This window comes from Cherax quadricarinatus, chromosome 9 (genome assembly GCF_038502225.1).
Source record: "Cherax quadricarinatus isolate ZL_2023a chromosome 9, ASM3850222v1, whole genome shotgun sequence".
Lineage (NCBI taxonomy): Eukaryota > Metazoa > Arthropoda > Malacostraca > Decapoda > Parastacidae > Cherax > Cherax quadricarinatus.
Window position 1 is genome coordinate 5,602,656 of NC_091300.1, and position 25,668 is coordinate 5,628,323.

General features: G+C 38.4%; 1 protein-coding gene across 7 annotated transcripts in view; it reads right to left on the reverse strand.

Annotated features, from left to right (window-relative positions):
• LOC128685977 (ankyrin-1) overlaps positions 1-25,668 on the reverse strand; it is a 111,163-nt gene that overhangs the window by 9,844 nt on the left and 75,651 nt on the right. For 6 of the 7 annotated variants that reach the window (XM_070083190.1, XM_070083185.1, XM_070083191.1 and 3 more), the window contains one exon: positions 316-5,178. The exons of the other annotated variant lie outside the window; for it this stretch is intronic. In XM_070083190.1, coding sequence (XP_069939291.1) covers positions 5,038-5,178 — 141 coding nt within the window. In that variant the 3' untranslated portion in view covers positions 316-5,037. Of the gene's footprint in view, positions 1-315; positions 5,179-25,668 lie in introns of those variants that run through there. 7 annotated transcript variants of the gene reach the window in all.

A 25,668-nucleotide genomic window follows, 5' to 3' on the forward strand; every position in this document is an offset into this window, starting at 1 on the left:
AAAAAAATTATCTCTTGCTCGGTGGTAGGTTTGACATCACAAAGCAACTGGGCTAAATTCCCAGGAGGATCCGACGGCCTACTTACAAGTTCCCTTACTGATTCGCCTAGTAGCTAATAAGTACCTAATAGTAGCCTGACATGGGTTCTATCCTAGGGAAAGATACCAATGGAAATTTGCCATACTACTTTCCTTTAACTTCTATAGCTTTTACCAGTTCTAAATAATAATTTTAATCATTTGCACACTACCCATTGAAGCTCATCACTTGATCACCCAGATTAAAATTTAAACGTGTAATGCAGTATAAAGAAACAAAGTTAAAAACTTTATTTTTAAACAAATATTGTACAGAGGAAATGCAAGAGCTCATTTGTTATTAATGGTATAGAGTAGAGGTAGAGTTTTTCTATAGCATCACAACAGATAAGGAAGATGCAATGTCGAGTATACATTAGCTTAATAATGTTAATGTTTAATTTCAGTATTAAAACATTGTACTAAGTAACTGTGTGGCATAAGGAAATGCATCGTTATAACCACTTTATAAACATTTTGGCAAAACATACATTAACGTAAACCTTTCTTGGTACATACGTTTAGTCATACTATTGGCAGACAAAAAAAAAAAGTCACTATCTTGAGGCAGGATAGCAAGAGAAGAAGCTACTGCATTCTCAAAGAATATTTACACAGATACAAACAAAAAAAAAAATTGGGTTAATCTTGGAAACAGTGACTTAAAGAACACCACAATATGGCAAGTTTCATCCCAATCAATTTAAATTATTTTGGTTTAAATAAAAGCTAAAAACAGAATGGCTAATGTTAACTATTTTATGCAGCTATTTTACATGAGACTTGTTTTCATAGATTCAAACATTTTTCTCTACCTATCCATTAGTTATAGCTGTACCACCTCTATTTTCCATATTCATTAATGATGATCCTGATACTTTATTTAAAGCACAGGAATTTAATGAATTATCTTTGAAATAAATAAAACTCCATCAGAACATTGGAACCATCCTATTCAATTATAGGATTTTATTTAAGACAATGTTAAACAAAAACTGTAAAAATTTATTTATATATATATATATATATATAATATATATATATATACAGTGGACCCCCGCATAACGATCACCTCCGAATGCGACCAATTATTTAAGTGTATTTATGTAAGTGCGTTTGTACGTGTATGTTTGGGGGTCTGAAATGGACTAATCTACTTCACAATATTCCTTATGGGAACAAATTTGGTCAGTACTGGCACCTGAACATACTTCTGGAGTGAAAAAATATCATTAACCGGGGGTCCACTGTATATATATACATATATATATATACACACACACACACATGCATACATTATATATACATGCATATATATGACAATACAAAACTACACCCATATACACATAAAAATTGATATGTAAAAATAATTCAAAACCTACTGTATATACTAATGAAAGTCCATTAATCTAAATGGTAATGTGTTGAGTATTACCTGTTTCTCCTATCTACAGAAGTCAAGAGTTTTACAAAATATTCACATCTAAGCTTGGGTTATCATTAAGATAAACATGACAAAGTTCATCACCTGAAGATCTGGCCCTCCTCCTCCTCCTCCCCCCCCCCCCAAAAAAAAAAAAAAAAAAAAAAAAAATTTTTTTTTTTTTTTTGCAAGAATAGGTTGTCTGTTTTGGTGCAAAAATAATCAATAAATATATATTTAATTAAATAAAATTCATCTCATCAAGGAGGAGGTATGGAGGAGGAAACAAATATTCAGGTAATGCAAATTCTCATTGCATGAACTTGGATAACATTTGTATACTACCCACACTAATCTTTAATAGTATACAATTTTGAGGGCAAATAAATATAAAGCCTAACATACATGTAACAAATATTTAGTCCATCACGATACAATGTTGCGGGTAGTCTTCGTAACGTATACATATCAGTTTTCTACAAATGCTGAATGGCATTTTTTATATCTCAAATCCATACAGTAACATACTAATACATTTAACTGTAAACATTATAACTGCAACCATTAACAGTTGTGTACTATGCTTAAATCAGTACTAGGCATTAATTTATATTGATAGAAAACTTATGACAGCTTAAAAGATTTGATTTAATAAAAACCCCATCTATGAACTTATTTTAAGCCAACTACTTTCACCATAATCTGCACTTAGGAGAGGATCTTCACAATATTTCGGTCTCCCCTGAACCACTGTCAAGTCTCAAATGGGGTGAGCAAATTAGTGAAAAAATTAAGACTGTGGTAGTAAGCAGCACAATGAGGAGTCATGTTGGTGAACATAGAATTAGCAGTACAGTGGACCCCCGGTTTTCGGCTGGTGCGGAAATCGTACAATTTGGATTTCGAGCGATTTCAGCGAAATCCCCCCCACCTATTTCATACATCCACTCCTCTGAAATCGATGGTATCAGACATGTGCGCGTGGGCCACTCATACGTTCGTGACTCACATGCAATGTTTATATGTGGTGGAGGGTACACATTACGTTTTCTCTGGTCCAGCAGTAGAGAACACCATATGAATCTGCGTTGGCCCAGTAACCACCCTTAATACATAAGCTTTCGTTTACAATTCTCGGCATGAATTATTCATTACTTCTCCTTTTGTTTATGATGGCATCTAAAGATAGTTGTTAGAAACGCTTTTGAACTCAATGAACATGGTATGTCTATGATAATAATATGGCTATAGGCCGCAGTGTAAGTAGCTGGTAGGTATACACCAGGGATGTAGTCCGCCTGGGACTATAAATAAATACTACTCACTGACAAGAGTCTTCAACAAAGGTATGTAATGTTCATTTATCATTAAAATTAGTCATTTATTTCTCATTGTCTTCTGTATGTAAAACTATAGTTCTTTCTTTCTTTCAACACACCGGCTGTATCCCATTGAAGTGGGGTAGCCCAAAAGGAGAAACGAAAGTTTCTCCTTTTACATTTAGAAATATATACAGGAGAAGGGGTTACTAGCCCCTTGCCCCTGGCATTTTAGTCGCCTCCTACAACATGCATGGCTTACGGAGGAAGAATTTTGATCCACTTCCCCATGGAGATAACAGGAAATAAACAAGAACTAGTAAGAAAATAGAAGAAAACCCAGTGGGGTGTGTGTATATATATATACAGTGGATCCCCGCATAACGATTACCTCCGAATGCGACCAATTATGTAAGTGCGTTTGTACGTGTATGTTTGGGGGTCTGAAATGGACTAATCTACTTCACAATATTCCTTATGGGAACAAATTCGGTCAGTACTGGCACCTGAACATACTTCTGGAGTGAAAAAATATCGTTAACCGGGGGTCCACTGTATATATGCTTGCACATGTATGTGTAGTGCGACCTACGTGTAAGAAGTAGCAAGACGTACCTGAAATCTTGCATGTTTATGAGACAGAAAAAAGACCCAAGCAATCCTACCATCATGTAAAACAATTACAGGTTTCCGTTTTACGCTCACTTGGCAGGATGGTAATACCTCCCTGGGTGGTTGCTGTCTACCAACCTACTACACCTAGGAAAACTATAGTTATTCTCCATAAAATGTACTTTTTGTTAATATTTTTGGTTGTCTTGAAATGGATTAACTGGATTTACATTATTTCTTATGGGAAATATTACTTCGGTTTTCGACCATTTCGGATTTTGGCCAACCTTCTGGAACGGATTAATTATGAAAACCGGGGGTCTACTGTAGTAGTAGTAGTAGTAGTACAGTAAATATTGTAACAATAGTAGTAACAGAAATGAGCAGCAGTGATAGAAGTAAAATATAATGTAGTGAATCTGTAGTACAGTAGCAGTAGTAGTACAGAAGTGACTTGACAATGGTCCAGGATAGAACACAGTCATTGTTTCTCTTCTAAGTGCAGGCTTTTGGTGGATTATTCTAGTCACAGTATTGTGACTTTTTATTCTTTAAAGCCATTATAAACCTTTCTCCTCCAATAAAATACAAAAGTCAAACTAGATTTCAGTGTCTAAGAGTGATTCACTAATATCAAAAGTAGAAAACTGCAGATAAGCAATGTATTGATGCCGATATTCTAAGTTAACTGAAAGCCGTTAACAGTGAGTTTACACTCAATGTGTGGGCTAAATGTTCCCGACCAGCCACAAATAAAGTACCTACCTTAATTACTTTTTAATTTGCTGTAAATATAACCTCAATGTGGAAATATCACAAAAAAATATTGACCTGAAGACTAACTGCCTCCTTTTATTATAGGGAAACAGCTGATTAATGTTATGCAGTTTTTAAAATAAAACTGTTATTGTACCAAAACTAATAATAAAAGCCTAATCTTGCTAAAATTTACATTTTAAAAAGCTCAATTTGCTTTGCCTATTTATGAATCTTCATAACTACTATAGTTAATAATTTTCTTGTGGGAGGGGAAGGAGAGGAGGCTAATCATTGGAATACCCACAAAGTTAATTAGGTTGACTCTCTGCATCTCACACTGAGGTCTCTCAGTGTATAAAGACTTTAATCCCTCTTTTTAGGAATAAAGTATTCTTGACTGGTAGTTTACAAGCAGCATGCAGCCTTAATGAAAAATGCATAATAGATACTCTTTAAACCCTATAAACCAACAATCTCAAAAGTAATAGTTACCCTACATTATTTTGTGCAATGGAAACTATCAAGATTAATCATTTCTTGTCCTTAGTTCCAAAATGTAAATATTACTTAATGCAATATTAACAGACCTTGACAACCAAAAATATTCCTGATTGTTATGATACAGTATTTGAATTTTGAAGATAAGTGAATGTGATGATCAGTTGAAATATCATTATGTAAATTATTTTCAATTTTAAATAATTAAGAATTCACAAATAATTTAGAGCCAGTTTAAAGAAGGAATTGGCCTAAGAATCTTTTAACTATAAAAATATATCAACAACACTTATACATAATGCACAAAAGCTTAAAACTAAACCTTAAATGCTAGAGGTGACTAATTAGTTAGCTGATTTCATAGAGCAGGTACTTCTTCATGATTACTGGCAGATCCAGCTCATCAATTCTTAGTGGGATCTTCTCGCCAAGTTCCTGTCGTAGGAAGACACGCACCAAGTGCTTCAGGGGAAGAGGTGACTGGCCAACCTACAAACCATAAAACTCTTCATAAACTAATTTTGTATACAGAGGTCAGGAAAAAAAAAGGATTAAGAAAGCTAGAGGATAAAAGTACAGTGGACCCCCGCATACCGTTGGCCTTACATAACGTTAAATCCGCATACCGCTACATTTTATCACTTAAGATTTTCCCTCGCATACCGCTAAAAAACCCGCTCAATGCTGTTCGGCCAAGACGCGTCTATGTGCGGCCTGAGCCACCCTCACATGTTCCGCCGGTGGCATTGTTTACCAGCCAGCCTCCACGGTAACATCCAAGCATACAATCGGAACATTTCGTATTATTACAGTGTTTTTGGTGATTTTATCTGCAAAATAAGTGACCATGGGCCCCAAGAAAGCTTCTAGTGCCAACCCTACAGCAATAAGGGTGAGAATTACTATAGAGATGAAGAAAAAGATCATTGATAAGTATGAAAGTGGAGTGCGTGTCTCCGTACAGCTGCTGCTGTACCACCGTCAGCTGCTGCTGCTGCACTGTCAGCTGCTGCTGCTGCTGTAGCACTGTCAGCTGCTGCTGTACCACCATCAGCTGCTGCTGTACCACCATCAGCTGCTGCTGCTGCTGTAGCACTGTCAGCTGCTGCTGCTGCTGTAGCACCATCAGCTGCTGCTGCTGCTGCTGCTGTAGTACCATCTGCTGCTGCTGTAGCATCGTCTGCTGCTGCTGTAGCACTGTCAGCTGCTGCTGCTGCTGCTGTAGCATCGTCTGCTGCTGCTGTAGCATCGTCAGCTGCTGCTGCTGCTGTAGTACCATCTGCTGCTGCTGTAGCATCATCTGCTGCTGCTGTAGCACTGTCAGCTGCTGCTGCTGCTGTACCACCGTCAGCTGCTGCTGCTGCTGTAGTACCGTCTGCTGCTGCTGCTGTAGCACCGTTGTTGGTGTGGCTTATTGAGAATACCAAGAAACAATTAACCCCAGAGGATTAGCCACCCAGGATAACCCAAAAAAGTCAGTGTCATTGAAGACTGTCTAACTTATTTCCATTGGGGTCCTTAATCTTGTCTCCCAGGATGCAACCCACACCAGTCCACTAACACCCAGGTGAACAGGGAAAAATGCCTGGAACTAGTGCTCATATTGGTGAATTTAAAGCCAGCAAAGGTTGGTTTGAGAGATTTAAGAATCGTAGTGGCATACACAGTGTGATAAGGCCTGTTCTGGAAGAAAATGCCAAACAGGACCTACAGTACTCAGGAGGAAAAGGCACTCCCAGGACACAGTGTCTCATCAGTCATTGCTGCATCTTCAATAAAGGTAAGTGTCATTTATTCTTCATTTAGTAGAGTAGTACATGCACAATATATACTGTGCATGTATCCTTCTCTTTGTGTGTAGGAAAATGTATATTTCATGTGGTAAAATTTTTTTTTCATACTTTTGGGTGTCTTGCACGGATTAATTTGATTTCCATTATTTCTTATGGGGAAAATTCATTCGCATAACGATAATTTCGCATAACAATGAGCTCTCATGCACGGATTAATATCGTTATGCGGGGGTCCACTGTATAAATAATAAAATGTTTAATGAACTACATCTGCTTCACAACCCTTTTACACTTAGCTCCTGATTATCATAATTTTTAGGAACACAGGACAATATCTCGCAAAAATCAATTGCCTCTGCAGCCCTCACCCCCAGATTTTTTCGACCACCTTATAGTCACTATCTACCCTCTACAATATTAATGTCACTACAATTGGGTAGCTTTAGGTAGAGGTCATTTGGGTAGCTTTAGGTAGAGGTCATTTTGATAAGGACCTGCCTTACATGGGCCAGTAGGCCTTCTGCAGTATTCCTCCATTCTTATTTTCTTCAGTGCAATGGATTATTAGAGGAAACTGGGTATCAGGGAGGTCCAAATCTTGATTTTCAGGTCTTCCCAACAAGTAGTTTCTGCAAGAACCTAAATTACTTAACAGCTGGATTTCTTATCTCTATGTTCTTTTACAATCACTTGATCTTTATTCTGGCAAGTCTTAAAATGGAAGTGAGTTTCTAGTGTACAATGATATTTGCATTCTATTTTCCAATCATACTTCACTTCCCTATATTGCAGTATCTATTGGGACATGTGGTAAATGGTCTATACCTTTTCTCTCTCCATACCTTTTTCTAACAGACATGCAATCCTTCATTGCATCTCACCTATATAGCTCATTTTGCTAGAGATTTCAACTTGTCATCTACTCTGGGAAAGTGGCTTAGCGCTTCTTTTTGATTATAATAATAATAATAATAATACTCTGGGAAAAGTTACATCGACTCTTGCAGATACCAATTTCTCACTCGTCTACTTACCTGGAGAGAGTTTCGGGGGTCAATGCCCCCGTGGTCCGGTCTGGGACCAGGCCTCATGGTGGATCAGGGTCTGATCAACCAGGCTGTTACTGCTGGCCACACTTTAAAAAATTTTCAACTCCAGTGTTTCTGGACCCCTACTCTCTCAGGTACAGATATTTCTATTGGTTCTTCCTCCATAGCACTTTGCTAGGGAGGTGCCTTGCTGCCAATGAAGGGTTTGGTTCTTGATCCTAAGAACTGGAGCTATCCCTCCTTGGATTGAATCTTCTTATTGTCCATTCTCCTGATGCTGTACGATCCTTGTGGGTTGAACATTCACGCCATAAATGTAATAATAATATACAGTAGACCATCAATTAACATTGATTCCTTTACTACATTTTCCATTACACTATTGCAGCATACTTTTGATTAACACCCTGTAAAGTTCAACAAACATGGTTCCACTTCTGGGCAGGGGAAAAAAGTTGAGTACCACTCCAGGTGGTGAAGGATTTTTCCCCTGTGTAGTTGGATCTTGGGTAGCCAGTCTGATTCAGTCCAGTCTTTGCAGTGAAGGCCTAGCTTCCTTACCTGCCACCCCAGTCCAAGTGTTCAGTACATACACATCCCATACAATAATTAGGTCTATTTGTGAATTGACCAACTTGACTGACCTGACTTACTGATTGGATTAGACTGACCTACTGACTTGATTACCATCCACCTCAGCTGACAAGAACCATCCACCTCCGCCCAATAGGGCCACGGCATTCCTCTCCACTCCCTTCACAATCGACAAACACCAGCAACCTCATATTAAGGTAAGAATTATTATTTCTGTTCCATTTGTACCCTTAACCAACAGAAAAAACATAATACATAATGACAATGACCAACAATTTCAGTATTGTTTTTATTTTCACAAGATTTGGAGAGAAAAAAAAAGAAGTCTGGCTTTTTTTTTTGGGGGGGGGGGGAGGGGGGAGTCCCAGGAACATGACCCTATTTTTCCCAGAAGTTCTTCAGTTCGTTTAACATGGATTCGTCTAACACTGCATTTTCAGGAACGTATCTTCTGTGGTAATCAACAGTCTACTGTATTGTAATAATTTACTGCAGTGATCATTTATTTTCTATTCTCACACCTTCCACTCCTGGTGGGAATTTCAGTATACCAATTAAGTTCCTTAGGTCTGGGTTGGCATAAATGAACACTTAAAAATCCAGCCCACCTGAGATTAAAAAAAATGCATAAAAAAAAAAAAAAGGGGGGGGGGCAAAAATGGGGAAAACTGAGGTTTTTGGGGAAAATATCTTATTGTAAAATAACCTAATAGACTACTAATAGACAAACCTGCAAAAAAATAATGGCAGCTTATGGAAAGTCCTACTTCAATTACTTCAAAATAAAATCAAAACTATTTCTTTGCTAAGGTTATAATGTGTGTTTACATTTCATAATTTGATTGGTACAAAGAACGTCACTATCATGCCGAGGCATTTCAGGTAGACTTAACCTAGACTTCACCTGTCTACACTTAAGGACTATCTAAGTCTAGACAGGTGAAGAGTGGTAGATTACAAATATTCAATATTTTACTCTATTATTAATATGAGGTAGTACAATTTATGACACAAACATACATTTTTAAGTTTGGCTTAATAGTTAAGGGATAATAAAATATTCGGGGGAGTTGCTTTAAATTCGGTTAGAGTTTAGCATAGTGTGGGTATGGTCGTTATTGAGAGATGTGGTGATTTTTGAGTATAGTCCTAAATTGATTTGTGGGCAGGGGACCTCTTGCTGCTTTTGGTAAAGAGTTCCAGATCTTCAGGCCCTTTATGTGTACTGCATTTTTTGCATAGTATGCGATGGACACGAGGGATGTCAAAAAGTGTTTGTGCCTCGTGTTATGCCTATGTGTTCTGTTGAAGCTGTTTAGGAAACGTTTGAGTGGAGGACTGATATTGGAGTTTAATGTTCTGTATATATAGTAGGCACAATAATAAGTGTGTATATTTTGTATATTAAGTAAGTTCAAGCTTTTGAAGAGTGGTGGGGTGTGTTGTCTGGCACAGGAGTTTGTGATCATCCTCACTGCCACTTTTTGTTGGGTTATTATAAGTTTAAGGTGATTGGCCGTGGTAGATCCCCAAGCACAAATACGATAGGTGAGGTAAGGGTATATTAGAGAGTGATATAAAGTAAGGAGCACCCTTTGGGGTACATAGTATTGTATCATGGAAAGGATATCTACTGTTTTGGAAACTTTCTTACTTATATGCTGGATGTGGGTCTGAAATTTAAGATTACAGTCAAGGTGGAGACCTAGAAATCTGCCCTCAGTGTGCCTTGTAATGGGGGAACCATTTATCGATATGTTTAGCTGGATATTTAATGCTATGTTTCCAAAAAAGAATGAAGTAGGTTTTGATATATTAAGAGTAAGTTTATTGGTTGTCATCCAGCTTGATATTTTAAGTAGCTCACCATTTAGTGTTACTAAGTATAGCCAGGTTTGGGTGGGAGAAGACGTACATGGTGTCATCTACGAATAGAACTAGTTTAAGGAGTCGCTATGCCTTTGTGAGGTCATCGATGTACATAAAAAGAGAGTAGAGGACCTAGGACACTTTCCTGTGGCACTCCAACAACTACAGGCTGAGTATTGGAGGTCATGCCATTTGTGTATACATACTGGTGTCTACCACTAAGATAAGAATTTAGGTAACAGTGTCCTCTGACCCCCGTAATGCTCTTTTTTTTTTTTGTTTTTTATTAACACATCGGCCATTTCCCACCAAGGCAGGGTGGCCCGAAAAAGAAACTTTCATCATTCACTCCATCACTGTCTTGCCAGAGGCATGTTTCCACTAGTTATAAAACTGCAACATCAACACCCCTCCTTCAGAGTGCCGGAATGTACTTCCCATCTCCAGGAATCAAGTCCAGCCTGCCAGTTTCCCTGAATACCTTCATAAATGTTACCTCGCTTACACTCCAACAGCACGTCAAGTCCTAAAAACCATTTGTCTCCATTCGCTCCTATCACAAAGCTCACAGAAGGAAAATTCTTAGGAATCCACCTTGATAATAGACTCAAATTTCAAACACATGTAAAACAAATTTCCAAGAAAATCTCCAAGACCGTAGGCATACTATCGAAAATATGGTACTATATTCCACAGTCAGCCCTCCTGGCCCTATATCACTCGCTCATTTATCCCTATCTCACCTATGGAATTTGTGCATGGGGCTCAACAACAATAAATCATCTCAGACCGTTAATTACCCAATGAAAGGCTGCAGTCAGAACGATAAATTCCCACTCCAGGCAGCATACTCCACCAATATTCAAAACTCTAAACTTACTCACCGTACAAAACATCCGTACTTATTGTTGTGCCTACTACATACATAGAACACTAAACTCAGATATAAACCCTCCCCTCAAACTTCTCCTTAGCAACCTCAACAGAACACATGACCATAACACAAGGCATAGATCACTCTTTGATGTTCCCAATGTCTATCTCACACTATGTAAAAACTCAATGCACATAAAAGGCCCAAAAATCTGGAATTCATTACCTGTGAATATAAAAGAAATACTGTCTGCTTATCAATTCAAGACTTCTTAAAAAACCACTTACTCACCCACAACTAAATAAATACTGAATAACTATATCAAATGTATAATCTGTGACCCTATCAAACCGTTTGTTTTTTAATTACATTACCTAATAGAATACTCCATTCTCTTGAATGCACAGTAACTCGTCTAATGACCATATAACCTGTTTCTGCACTACAAATCATTGATTTTACTTGATTTGATTGGATTATATTATACATTGTTATGCTACAAATTTGTACAACTTTAATACTTCTTATTTGAAATACTCATTTGTACTTCATGTTGTAATTTGTTTACTGTAATTTTTACCACCGAATATATCATTGCTAAGTTAAGATTAAGTTAATTTTAAGCCTGCCCATAATGCTCTGCATACAAGGGGCTTTTGGCATGTACACCCAATCGTTATATTTCTTTGTACAACTATGTATCATGTCTAAATAAAAAAATAAAAAAATACATAAGCTCACGCAGGCTTGCTGGAAGTCCAAGCCCCTCGCGCATGAAACCTCCTTTACCCCCTCCCCCCAACCTTTCCTAGACCAACCCCTAATCCACCTTCTCTCCAATACAGATTTATACACTCTCGAAGTCATTCTATTTCATTCCATCCTCTCTACATGTCCAAACCATCTCAATAACCCCTCCTCAGCCCTCTGGATAATAATTTTGGTAATCCCACATCTACTAATCTCCAAACTACAGATTCCCTGCATTATATTCACACCACACATTGCCCTCAGACATGACATTTCCACTGCTTCCAGCCTTCTCCTTGTTGCAGCATTTACAACCCATGCCTCACACCCAAACAAGAGCGTTGGTATAACTATACTCTCGTACATTCCTCTCTTTACTTTCGTTGATAAAGTTCTTTGTCTGCACAGACTCCTCAGTGCACCACTCACCTTTTTCCCTTCGCCAATTCTATGAGTCACCTCATTCTTCATAGACCCATCTGTTGACATGTCCACTCCCTCCAATCTGATATCCAATCTTCCGTTACCCAAGTTATTTTGTTTTCCTTATCACCTTACTCTTCCCTATGTTCACTTTTAATTTCCTTCTATCACACTGTTGCAACTCCTGAATGGGTTACAATGTATATGATGTATATATATATATATAATGTATATTACCTTTTCATATAATTTTATATTGCTTTTATTTGCGATAGCTAAATCGTAAATATATGACTTTATATTATTATTTGTCTTAGTTACTTTTGTTAGGTAGGATGTAATACATATACTATGTGCTCAAAGTTCATCTTGATTGTTTAACTACTGTAATTATCGCTTGTGGCTCGTTACTCTGCCAGCTTCTGTTGCTGGGCGTGGGGGGCATGTTCTCACCTCGCCTGAAGTATTCAGTCTGGTCTAGACTCTCTTGGTGGTTGGACGTATTCCTGACAAGTGCCTAAATCTCCCTTATTGGCTCTTGTTGGAAGATCGTCTCTGTCTCATTATTATTCTTGTAGGTTCTGTGGGACTCTGTTCACAGAACATTGTATAGACTTTGTGATTTTCGACGTTGTACTGAGGTTGTGTGTTGCATAGACACTCTGAGCAACTCAGGTCCTGAGCTGTAGCTTCTGACCTAATTTGTACTGGTATCTGTGTACTATCACAGTCGGTGATTTTCTTATGCTGAACTTAGATTCAGTATTATGGGAGCTTGGTGACTTTTGTGGAGGATCTGCTGATGGTCCCTACTTAGTGTCGTTATATTATCTCCTTGATCCTGATTGTGTCGCAGTTGCTTGTTATATTGCTATTGGGCTTAGCATTCTTTTTATTGTTCAAGCAGACTGTTCTGATTGCCAGTTGGTCAAGAAGTTAGTTTATTTGAGGACTTTGTCAATCACTTGTTTAAGTCTAGTCGAGTCGTGAGACATAGCGAACTACTTAGAGCACTTACACACAAACTTATTTGTATATTGTATTATTCAATGTTAATGTACCAGACGGTACTTAAGAATTGTAAATGTGATATGTGCTTTCAGCACAATAATATTGTACACGAGAGAAGTGATTAATGGAAATAAGTCACTCTGTCTGACTTTTTTGGGTTATCCTAGGTTCTCTACACATATGCTGCTATGTATGATAATTCTATGTAACTGTATTTGTGTATACCTGAATAAACTTACTTACTTACTGTGATTAATTTAATTTAATTTGATATACGCCTAGACAACTTAATTATTAATAAATTTATTAAATTTTAATTTCTCTAGTTAGTAGCCTACCAGTTGTAATCCTGAAGCACTATTGAATCATACTGAATTCTAATGGATAATTGGACAAGGATACTGACTAATTGTTACGAAAACCCAGTAACAGGCTGGATGCTAGAAGGGCAGTCCTTTCTAGTATTCACTGGAGATCTCTAAGCTTTTAGAATCGCGTTTTTTGTAACACACACCCTACCAAACTCGTCCACCAACCTCCAACTTCACTTCAGAATCTTCTAAGAGCACAGTGTCATCAGCAAAGAGCAACTGTGACAACTCCCACTGTGTTAGATTCTTTATCTATCAACCCCGCACCTCTTGCCAACAGCCGAGCATTCACTTCTCTTACAACTCTATAAATATATTGAACAACCATGGTGACATCACATATCCCTGTCTAAGGCCTACTTTTACTGGGAAATAATCTCCCTCTCACCTCTAGTTTTCTAGGTGCAAGATACATATTGTGGTTTCCTGTATCAAATGCTTTCCGTAGGTCTATGAAGAGCTCCAGAGGATTTTCATTTTTTTCCCAAGTAATTCAAGCATTTGAATAATTGCCTCATTCATGCTTTTTTCGGCCTAAACCCAAACTGTCAGGGGGTTCAATAAGTTATGAGATAGGAATAGATTTGTTTATGTATTATTTTTTCAAAAATTTTCGAGTAAAGGCAAGCTAGATATGGTCTGTAGTTATTTAGTTTTGTAGGATCACCTCCTTTGAGGATCAGGGTGGCCCTTACTGTCTTGAGTATGGATGGGAATGTTGAAGATTCAACAGATTTGTGAAATAGTGTTGCAATAATGGGGGGACAGCACAGGAGTTGCTTTTTTTTTTTTTTAGACATGATTGGTGGCAAGTTATTTAGGTCTCCTGCCTTGTTTATTAATGATTTAATTATTAGCGAGACTTCAGTAGGATTCGCTGGTGCTATATATAGAGAGTACCAGTGCAGTAGTTTTAAGGCCGAGTATTTGCATTTGGGATTTTGCTTGCTAGCTTTGATCCTATAGTAGAAAAGAAGACATCAAGTTTGCTGGCAGTGTCTATAGGCTGTATGTGTGGTTTGTCTGGGTTCGCCAAACTAATCTCTTATTTCTAGATACACAGTTTTCTAGAGCCCAAAATTTCAGAGTTTTTTCCCAGGTCTCTTGTATTGCCTTTCATTTAATTAAATCTGCTTACGTAATACGTACATTTGTTTGGACTTTCGTATTAGATAAGCAAGTATTGAGGTATATTGTTTAGTTAGCTCTTTTGTTATTAGATCCTGTCTGAATTTTTTTCATATACTGTAGATTTTTTTTATAGACAGATTTAAGTACAGTAGGGCCCCACTTACACGGCAGGTTAGGTTCCAGGCTACTGCCGTAAAGCAGAAATTGCCATAAAGTGAAACGCCCTTTTTACCACTTACAAATGTATAGAAATACTAGATAACAAATTTACACTAACATATACAGTGGACCCCCGGTTATCGGCCCGTTTGGTTATCGGCGGGTTTTTTGGCGCCCGGTTATCGGCTGTTTTGGATGCGTCCATCCGCCGGCTGGGGCAGCTTGCGCTTCAGTTTGGCTTTGTCTCTTGGTGGCTGAGGAAGCTTCTGCTCATACATCCAAACATTTTGCTTGTTTACCATTGTTTTTAGTGGTTTTTCTTGCAGTGCAACTGTGAAATAAGTAAAGATGGCTCCAAAGAAAGTTCCTAGTAAAGTTACTGTGGTAAAGAAAGCAAGAAACACCAGGGAATTTAAGCGTGAAATGATAGACAAGTTTGAGAGTGGTATGAAGGTGGTGGAACTTGCCAGGATGTACAGCAAGAATAAATCAACAATTACATACATCCTGGCAAAGAAAGAACAAATCAAAGATGCTAACATTGCAAAAGGAGCAACTTTTCTAACTAAACAAAGGCCACCAATAATGGAAGAGATGGAAAAGTTATTATTATTGTGGCTTAAGGAAAAAGAATTAGTGGGAGACAGTGTTGTGGAGTCGATCATTTGTGAGAAGGCAAAGCAGTTGCACGAGGATCTTGCAAAGAAAATGCCTGGAGCAAGTGCTGCAGTTTGTGAATTTAGGGCCAACAAAGGATGATTTGATAGATTTAAGAAGCGTAGTGGCATACACAGTGTTGTAAGGTATGGTGAGGCTGCAGGTTCTGACAAAAGTGTAGCTGAAAAGTATGTTCACGAATTCCAGGACTATGTAAAGGCTGAAGGATTCGAACCCCAACATGTGTTCAATTGTGACGAAACAGCCCTGTTCTGGAAGAAAATGCCAAACAGGACCTACATTACCCAGGAGGAAAAGGCACTGCCAAGACACAAGCCTATGAAAGACAGGCTTACTCTTTTGTTGTGTGGTAATGCAAGAGGGGATTTCAAAGTGAAGCCTTTACTCGTGTATCACTCAGAAAATCCCAGAGTGTTCAAGAAAAACAATGTCATGAAGAATAGATTGTGTGTGATGTGGAAAGCTAATCATAAGGCATGGGTCACAAGGCAAATTTTCAAAGAGTGAGTTAATGATGTGTTTGGCCCAAGTGGAAAAGAAATTGCCACTTAAGTGCCTCCTGTTACTGGACAATGCTCCTGCACATCCTCCAGGCTTGCAAGACCAAGTGTTTAGGGACTTCAGTTTCATCACAGTGAAGTTCTTGCCTCCAGGTCATTTCTAACTTCAAAAAAACTACACAAAAGCAATGTTTCAAAAGTGCTTTGAAGTGACCTCGGACACTCAGTTGACCCTAAGACAGTTCTGGAGGAATCACTTCACTATCCTCCATTGCATAAGCCTTATAGGTAAGGCTTGGGAGGGAGTGACTTCCAAGACTTTGAACTCTGCTTGGAGAAAACTATGGCCAGACTGTGTCCAAAAGGGATTTTGAAGGGTTTGAGGCTGACCCTGACTCTGCCGACCCTGTGGACTCTGTGGCACTGGGGAAGTCCCTGCGGTTGGAGGTGAGTGGCGAGGATGTGGAAGAGTTGGTGGAGGACCACAGGGAAGAGCTAACCACTGAAGAGCTGCAAGAGCTTCATCTTGAACAGCAACAGAATGCAGCTGAGGAACTTGCTTCAGAGAAGAGGGAGTGAAGGAGGTGCCTTCTTCAGAGATTAAAGAGGTGTGTGCAATGTGGACTAGGGTGCAAGCTTTTGTAGAGAAACACCACCCTGACAAAGCTTAAACAAGCCATATCTGCAACATGTTTAGTGACAAAACCCTGTCCCACTTCAGGAAAATCTTAGACGCCAGAAACAGAGCACTCTGGACAGTTATTTTGCGAGACCAGGGTCCAGCGACTCTCAAGCTGGTCCTAGTGGCAATAAAAGACAGAAGGGAAGTAACCCCAGAGAAGGCTTTGCTACCTAAAGTCTTCATGGAGGGGGATTCCCCTTCCCTCTTTCCTCCTATCTTCCAGAAGCCAGCATTAACCTTCAATAAAGGTGTGTAATACTTACATAATTGTTAAAAAAAAAATTTTTGTCAATATTTTTGTTTGGAATGGATTAATTGTATTTCCATTAATCCTTATGGGAAATATTAATTCGGTTATTGGCCACTTCAGTTATCAGCCGACCTTCTGGAACAGATTACAGCCGATAACTGGGAGTCCACTGTATTAAGTTAGCAATAGAACTTGGCATTAAAAAAAGTAAAATACACATATAGTACACTCATTACTTACGTTAAAATATTTGTAGTTTTAATCTAGGATGAGATGAGTAGTATTTATTTTAAGAAAACAAGTTTGGTATGTATGGTAGCCAGCCAGGCTACCATACGAAGCCACCCCACCCACACGTAATATTCTATGACATTTAAGCGTCCCAGAGCGATAAAATGCTTATACAATTCACTCATTACTTACCTTAAAATATTTGTAGTCTTAATGTATGGTCAGAGGTGAGTAAACGAGATAAAATGAATGGGGGAGAGAGAGAGAGACAGAGAGAGAGACAGAGAGAGAGACAGAGAGAGAGAGAGACAGAGAGAGAGAGAGAGACAGAGAGAGAGAGAGACAGAGAGAGAGAGAGAGAGAGAGAGACAGAGAGAGAGAGACAGAGAGAGAGAGACAGAGAGACAGAGAGAGAGAGAGAGAGAGAGAGAGACAGAGAGAGAGAGACAGAGAGAGAGAGACAGAGAGAGAGAGACAGAGACAGAGAGAGAGACAGAGAGAGAGAGACAGAGAGAGAGACAGAGAGAGAGAGAGACAGAGACAGAGAGAGACAGAGAGAGAGACAGAGAGAGACAGACAGAGAGACAGAGAGAGAGACAGAGAGAGACAGACAGAGACAGAGAGAGAGACAGAGAGACAGAGAGAGAGACAGAGAGACAGACAGAGAGAGAGAGAAAATGAGTACACAAGAGAGGACAGGCGTGGAGTTATGTAAACAAACCAGGCAAACACGTCTGGTTTGTGTACAAGTTACATCGCGTACAAGCTGTCTCTACGCTGATACAGTAGAATAAATAAAGAGGAACACTACCATTCTCATGTAACACCATTTTTAGAAGAAATGACGCTCTGAGTGAAGGCATAAGAAAGGAATAATTTTCTACAGTTACCCCCAGTAACACATTTTCTCTTATGTTGGACTAGAGAAAACATTCTTGCTGTCACTCGTATAAGTCGTCTGGCTACCACATCTCATATTTACATTTATTTATTGTACTGTGGGGTGCATTTATCATCTTTATATGTTACGTATCATGTTTATTACATAATTTTGAAAAAAATTATCAGATGGAGTAATGAAAATGTGTATAGTAATGTATTATATGACATTTAATGAGACTCAGTGATTATTATTGATTATTATTATTAATCATTACTAACATGGCATCTAGAGACATAAGACACTCTTAGTGATTTTAATGTGTATCTGCACATCAGCACAGTGTGTAAGTTTATTTAGATACAGGTATACATAAGTATATTCATCAGAGTATACAGTAGACCGTCACTTAGCAAGAGTTTATTTGGCACGATTTGGATATAGCACGATTGAAGAATTGCGGCACAATTTTATGTAACACGTTGTAAGATGAATTTAACACGGTTCAGTTTGCGGGAAGGAAAAAAAAACTTCCCTTTTCCTCAAGCAGCTACCTTGTTGTGGATCTGCGGGGAGACCACCCGCCGTCCCCAGCCACCCCCCGACACCACCCCACCATCCCATACTTCATACATGTCCAGTCCAACTTCTCTGCTACAAGCTTGTGATTGTGAATTGTGTTTTGATCTTTTAATTGCTATATCTTGTATCTGCCAAGCAATCAGGACACCCAGTAGGCATACCAGTGTTGCTCAAAGTGGCAAGAAAAAGTGTAATAAGCATTTAAATCTTAGAATTAACAAAGGAAACATATTAGACAAGACATCCTGTGGCCATAATGAAGTGTTACTTTGTACACATAAAGAGGTAAACACAAGTTTGTGTGACTAACTGACCTACTGAATGACTGACTTACTGAACGTCTTGACTAACTTATGAATCGCCTGACTGACTTACTGAATCACCTGACTGACTTACTGAATAACTTGACCGACTTACTGAATCACTTGACTGACTTACTGAACGACTTGACTGACTTAATGACAAAGTTAGACACTTCAGTACAACCATCAACTTCAGTACCAGAACCTCTACCATCCACCTCAGCCCAGTAGGGCCACAGCATAACTTTCCACTCTCTTCACAATCATCCACAAACACCAGCACCCACAATTTAAGGTAAGAAATACTATTATTTCTGTTACATTTGTAGTCTTAAACAGTAAAAGCAACATAATACATCACAACAATGAACTACAATTACATTCACTTTTATTTTTGTAAGATGTGGAGACCTAAAAAAGTTGTTTGGCTTTTTTGGGGCTCACAGGAATCTAATCCTATTTTTCCCATAAGTTCTTCAGTTCATCTAACACGGTTTTACCTTACACAGTGTTTTCAGGAACGTAACGACCGTGTTAAATAACGGTCTACTTATATAAAATATGGAAACTTTTAAAAACACTTGAAATTTTGGAGTTTCCGGACATAATGGAGAGACGTAGTGCTTACGGAGCTCATGGAGAATGTAAACAAACTATGTGGGGCGTGGTGACTTTATTAGAAAGTCAGGTGGGGGCAGCCGTATAGCAAATTTTGGTCATAATCTGAAATGTCCGTATTAGCGGAACACCATAGAGCATAATGCCGTGAAGCGGGGCCCTACTGTATACTATTTGTAAGCCAGGGGTTGTTTAGTCTTTTTTGCTGAGATCTGCTTCGTTTTTATTGGACAATGTCTATTACGGAGGTTATGGGTTTTGTGTAGAAATACTTTGACACATTCATCAACATCGTAGCTGTCCGCTAACTCACCCAGCCAGTCAGTGTTACACAAGGCAGTAATAAAATTTTTACTGATGACTCATCATCTAGTCGAAAAGAGATCTTAGTCAAGTCCTGAGGCAGTCTACCCAAATTGGTTATGAGAAAAGTTGGGTAGTGGTCTGTAGTGTTGTCTGTGATTATGTCTGCTTTTAGTGGAGATATAGTATTGGTCCAGATATGATCAAGTAGTGAGGCACTTGTCTCTGATTCTTGTTGGCTTAGTTATAGATGGTAGTAGCAAATAGTTGCTCATAGTGTTTGTGAAATCAGCTACTTGTAGGTCAGCTGCTTTAATGAGATTCATATTAAAGTCATCAGCAAGCAGCAGGTGTTTATTCATCTCCGAGTAAGTTATCGGGTTTCTTAACCCTTTCAGGGTCCAAGGCCCAAATCTGGAGTCACGCACCAGTGTCCAAGAATTTTCAAAAAAAAAAATTTGTTATTTTTTCTTATGAAATCGTAGAGAATCTTTTTGTGAAGGTAATAAAACAAAAAGTACGAAATTTGGTGGAAAATTGACGAAATTATGCTCTCGCGAATTTTGATGTGTCAGAGATATTTACGAATCGGCGATTTTGCCGACTTTGACTCCCATTTTAGGCCAATTACATTATTCCAATCAACCAAATTCTTAGCTATTTCACTAGTATTACTTCTATTCTATTGATTGAGCACAAGAAATCGCCAAGTCAACTGTTTCAACTACAAAATAAAGTGATCGGAAATTGTTAATTTGGCCAATTTAACACAAAGTTCAAAATATTCCAATTTCAAAATAGGGTCCAGAATGAACAATGTAGGCATTCCTGGCACTAAACTAACATTTCCTCTGTTCATTAGTTATGTTTTGAGGCTTTACAAATAAATTCCATTTTGATTTTTTATTCACATAATGAATTTTTATTCACATCAAAAAATAGAAGATTTACTGTTATGCAATACTGTAATAATTGTATAAATATCATCACCATATTTGTGAATGTATATTAGACCCACCAGCTGGCGTGTATTAGACGTGTGAGGTCGTTTGTTTACTCTTGAATATCGGCAAAAATTTAACATTTCTGCTAATTTGAGCTCAGTTTCAAGCCATTTCCAGTGCTAAAACCAATCAAAATCATCTCTATTTCTGTAATATGTCTTCCATTCTATCCAATGAGACCAAGAAATCGCAAATACAACTATAAAAAACATACGAAAAAACACTGCAAAGTTGCTGTTTTAATCGAAAAATCGTGATTTCATTTTTTTCTCTCATTATACACAGTGTGCTGCAGGATGTGTTTTATGTGGTGCACACATACCACATAGATGTATTCTCTCATATCTAGGCCCAAATGTACCACTCACAGTTTATCAGAGTGAGCTGAGCTCATGGCGTAGATCTACGGTTTGGACCCTGAACGTAAAGCCATAGATCTACGGGACGGACCCTGAAAGGGTTAAGTTGTCAATAAATGTGTAAGTATTAGTGTGAGGTAGTCTGTAGACTGTTCCAACTGCTATGGTTTTTTTTTTATAGTTGTTTTAAGTCACTTCCAAAGCTCAGCATTCATCGAGAAAATCTTCTCTACATTTGGTTTGGACAAAATTAACAAACAAGTCAATTGTAGGCAAGACTTTGAAGTTCAGGTCATATACATAGGCACCTTTTCGTAGAAACTTCAAAGGTGTCTGATGCAGAGTAAACCTATAATGTTCATGAGTCACCAGGCCCCCTAGCCAGAATGTCAGCCATTTATAGAATGCCTCTTCTCCAAAAGCAAATTTTTAGTCTTGTGGATAATTCAAAACTGGTGTAGTTACGTATACTGTGTGTTATAGCATCATAGAATGGGAAACGACTTAGTTACATAATGTCCTAAAGCTAACAATAGTTATTTTTTTTTTTTGTTATAAAGAAGTATGATGCTATACATATTTTCCACAAAGTCCTTTTTTTTTTTTTTTTTTATTATCACACTGGCTGATTCCCACCAATGCAGGGTGGCCTGAAAAAGAAAAACTTTCACCATCATTCACTCCATCACTGTCTTGCCAGAAGGGTGCTTTACACTACAGTTTTTAAACTGCAACATTAACACCCCTCCTTCAGAGTGCAGGCACTGTACTTCCCATCTCCAGGACTCAAGTCCAGCCTGCCGGTTTCCCTGAACCCCTTCATAAATGTTACTTTGCTCACACTCCAACAGCACGTCAAGTATTAAAAACCATTTGTTTCCATTCACTCCTATCAAACACGCTCACGCATGCCTGCTGGAAGTCCAAGCCCCTCGCACACAAAACCTCCTTTACCCCCTCCCTCCAACCTTTCCTAGGCTGATCCTTACCCCGCCTTCCTTCCACTACAGACTGATACTCTTGAAGTCACTCTGTTTCGCTCCATTCTCTCTACATGTCCGAACCACCTCAACAACCCTTCCTCAGCCCTCTGGACAACAGTTTTGGTAATCCCGCACCTCCTAACTTCCAAACACAAATTCTCTGCATTATATTCACACCACACATTGCCCTCAGACATGACATCTCCACTGCCTCCAGCCTTCTCCTCGCTGCAACATTCATCACCCATGCTTCACACCCATATAAGAGCGTTGGTAAAACTATACTCTCATACATTCCCCTCTTTGCCTCCAAGGACAAAGTTCTTTGTCTCCACAGACTCCTAAGTGCACCACTCGCCCTTTTCCCCTCATCAATTCTATGATTCATCTCATCTTTCATAGACCCATCCACTGACGCGTCCACTCCCAAATATCTGAATACATTCACCTCCTCCATACTCTCTCCCTCCAATCTGATATCCAATCTTTCATCACCTAATCTTTTTGTTATCCTCATAACCTTACTCTTTCCTGTATTCACTTTTAATTTTCTTCTTTTGCACACTCTACCAAATTCATCCACCAATCTCTGCAACTTCTCTTCAGAATCTCCCAAGATCACATTGTCATCAGCAAAGAGCAACTGTGACAACTCCCACTTTGTGTGATTTTTTATCTTTTAACTCCACACCTCTTGCCAAGACCCTCGCATTTACTTCTCTTACAACCCCATCTATAAATATATTAAACAACCACGGTGACATCACACATCCTTGTCTAAGGCCTACTTTTACTGGGAAATAATTTCCCTCTTTCCTACATACTCTAACTTGAGCCTCACTATCCTCGTAAAAACTCTTTGCTGCTTTCAGTAACCTACCTCCTACACCATACACCTGCAACATCTGCCACATTGCCCCCCTATCCACCCTGTCATACGCCTTTTCCAAATCCATAAATACCACAAAGACCTCTTTAGCCTTATCTAAATACTGTTCACTTATATGTTTCACTGTAAACACCTGGTCCACACACCCCCTACCTTTCCTAAAGCCTCCTTGTTCATCTGCTATCCTATTCTCCATCTTACTCTTAATTCTTTCAATAATAACTCTACCACACTTTACCAGGTATACTCAACAGACTTATCCCCCTATAATTTTTGCACTCTCTTTTGTCCCCTTTGCCTTTATACTAAGGAACTATGCATGCTCTCTGCCAATCCCTAGGTACCTTACCCTCTTCCATACATTTATTAAATAATTGCACCAACCACTCCAAAACTATATCCCCACCTGCTTTTAACATTTCCTATATAGTTAAAATAAGCTGGTAATTATAATTAATTTAAATGAATAAATAACAGGCTCAAATATCTTTTAGGACCGAAAAACGGAATCTATAGGCGCAGTAAAAGAGGCAAGGGTCATCTTACGAATCGGTATATTGACATCAAGAGGGATGTTAAAAAGGGGATAAGAAAAGCTACACTGTACTATGAAATTAAAGTTGCTAGGGATTCGAAAACATACCCAAAAAGATTTTTTTTTCCAAGTTTACAGAACAAAAGTTAGAGATGAGATAGGTCCCCTTAAAAATAACTCTGGGCACCTTACTGACAAAGAGAATGAAATGTGCTCTGTTCTTAATTTTTTTCTCTCGATTTTCACTCAGGAAAACACTAACAATATTCCAGTAATCAATTTTTATAGTGGTCTTGAAGACGATAAATTATGCAATATCATAGTCACTAGAGGAATGGTTATCAAACAGATAGACCGATTGAAGCAAAACAAATCCCTGGGCCCTGATGAACTTTTTTCAAGCGTTGTTAACCCTTTCAGGGTTTCGGCCGTACTAGTATGGCTTACACACCAGGGTCCATGACATACTAGTACTCATAAATTCTAGTGCCTTCAAATCTAGTGAGAGAAAGCTGGTAGGCCTACATATGAAAGAATGGGTCTATGTGGTCATTGTGCGCAGTATAAAAAAAATCCTGCAGCACACACTGTGTAATGAGAAAAAAAAAACTAACCGTGTTTATGGAATAAAACAGCGACTTTGCACTGTATTTTCGTAAGATATTTGTTGTTGTACTCTAGTTTTCCTGGTCTCATTGTATAGAATGGAAGACATATTACAGAAATTGAGATGATTTTCACTGGTTTTACAATGAAAAGTACCTTGAAATTGAGCTCAAAGTAGCAGAAATGTTCGATTTTTACCAGAGTTCAAAAGTAAACAAATCATGCTAAGCGTCCAATACACATCAACTGGCGAATCTAATATTCTTTCACAAGTGTGCCGATATTATTTATACCATTTCTACACTAATGCAGCAGTCTGCATAACAGTAAATCTTCTATTTTTTGCGAGAATAAAAATTAAAAATGCAAAGCAAAAGAATGTAAGAGGGGCGTGGGGACGTGACTAATAAACAGAGGAAATGTTATTTTAGTGCCAGGAATGTCTTTCTTGTTTATTCTGGATCCTATTTGGAAATTGGCATCTTTTAAAATTTGTGTGAAATTGGCAAAATTGCTAAATTCTGACCACTGTATTGGATAGTCAAAATCGGCAAATTGGTGGTTTCTTGTACTCATTTGATAGAAAAAATGGAGTTCTAGCGAAATAGTTATGATTTTTGTCGACTAGTACATTGGAATTGGCCGAAAATAGGGCTCAAAGTGGGCAAAATCGCCAATGCGTAAACATAGTCAAGACTGCTAACTTTGCGAGAGCATAATTCCGTAAGTTTTCCATCAAATTTCATACTTTTCGTGTCATTATGATCGGGAAAACATTCTCTATCTTTTCATAAGAAAAAATAATTTTTTTTTTGAAATTTGGGAAACCCTGAGAACAAGTCTCTGAGAGGACCTGTGGACCCTGAAAGGGGTTAAAGCGTGCAAAATGGAACTTTGTGAGCCACTGACTAATATTTTTAATATTTCTCTTCAAACAGGTGTAGTGTCTGATATGTGGAAGATGGCTAATGTAATTCCTATTTTTAAAGCAGGGGACAAGTCGTTACCGTCAAATTACCGCCCAATAAGCCTGACCTCAATTGTAGGCAAATTACTTGTCAATTATAGCCGATATTATAAGAAGCCATCTGGATAAGCATAATTTGATTAATGATACTCAGCATGGATTCACGAGGGGCTGTTCCTCCCTAACTAATTTATTAACCTTCTTCAGCAAAGCTTTTGAGGCCGTTGATCATGATAAAGAATTTGATATTGTTTATTTAGATTTTAGTAATGCTTTTGATGCAGTACTGCACCAGAGACTGTTAAAGAAAGTGGCAGCTCATGGCATTGAGGAAAAAGTGCTGTCACAGATCAAGTCATGGCTCACCAACAGGAAGCAGAGAGTATGCTTAAATGGGGTTAAATCCAAGTGGAGATCTGTAACAAGTGGTGTTCCACAGGGATCGGTCTTGGGCCTGTTGTTGTTTATAATATATATCAATGACCTTGAGGGAATTACTAGTGATACGAGCAAATTCGCCAATGACACAAAGATAGGTAGGATAATTGATTCAAACGTAGATGTCACGGAACTTCAGGAGGATTCA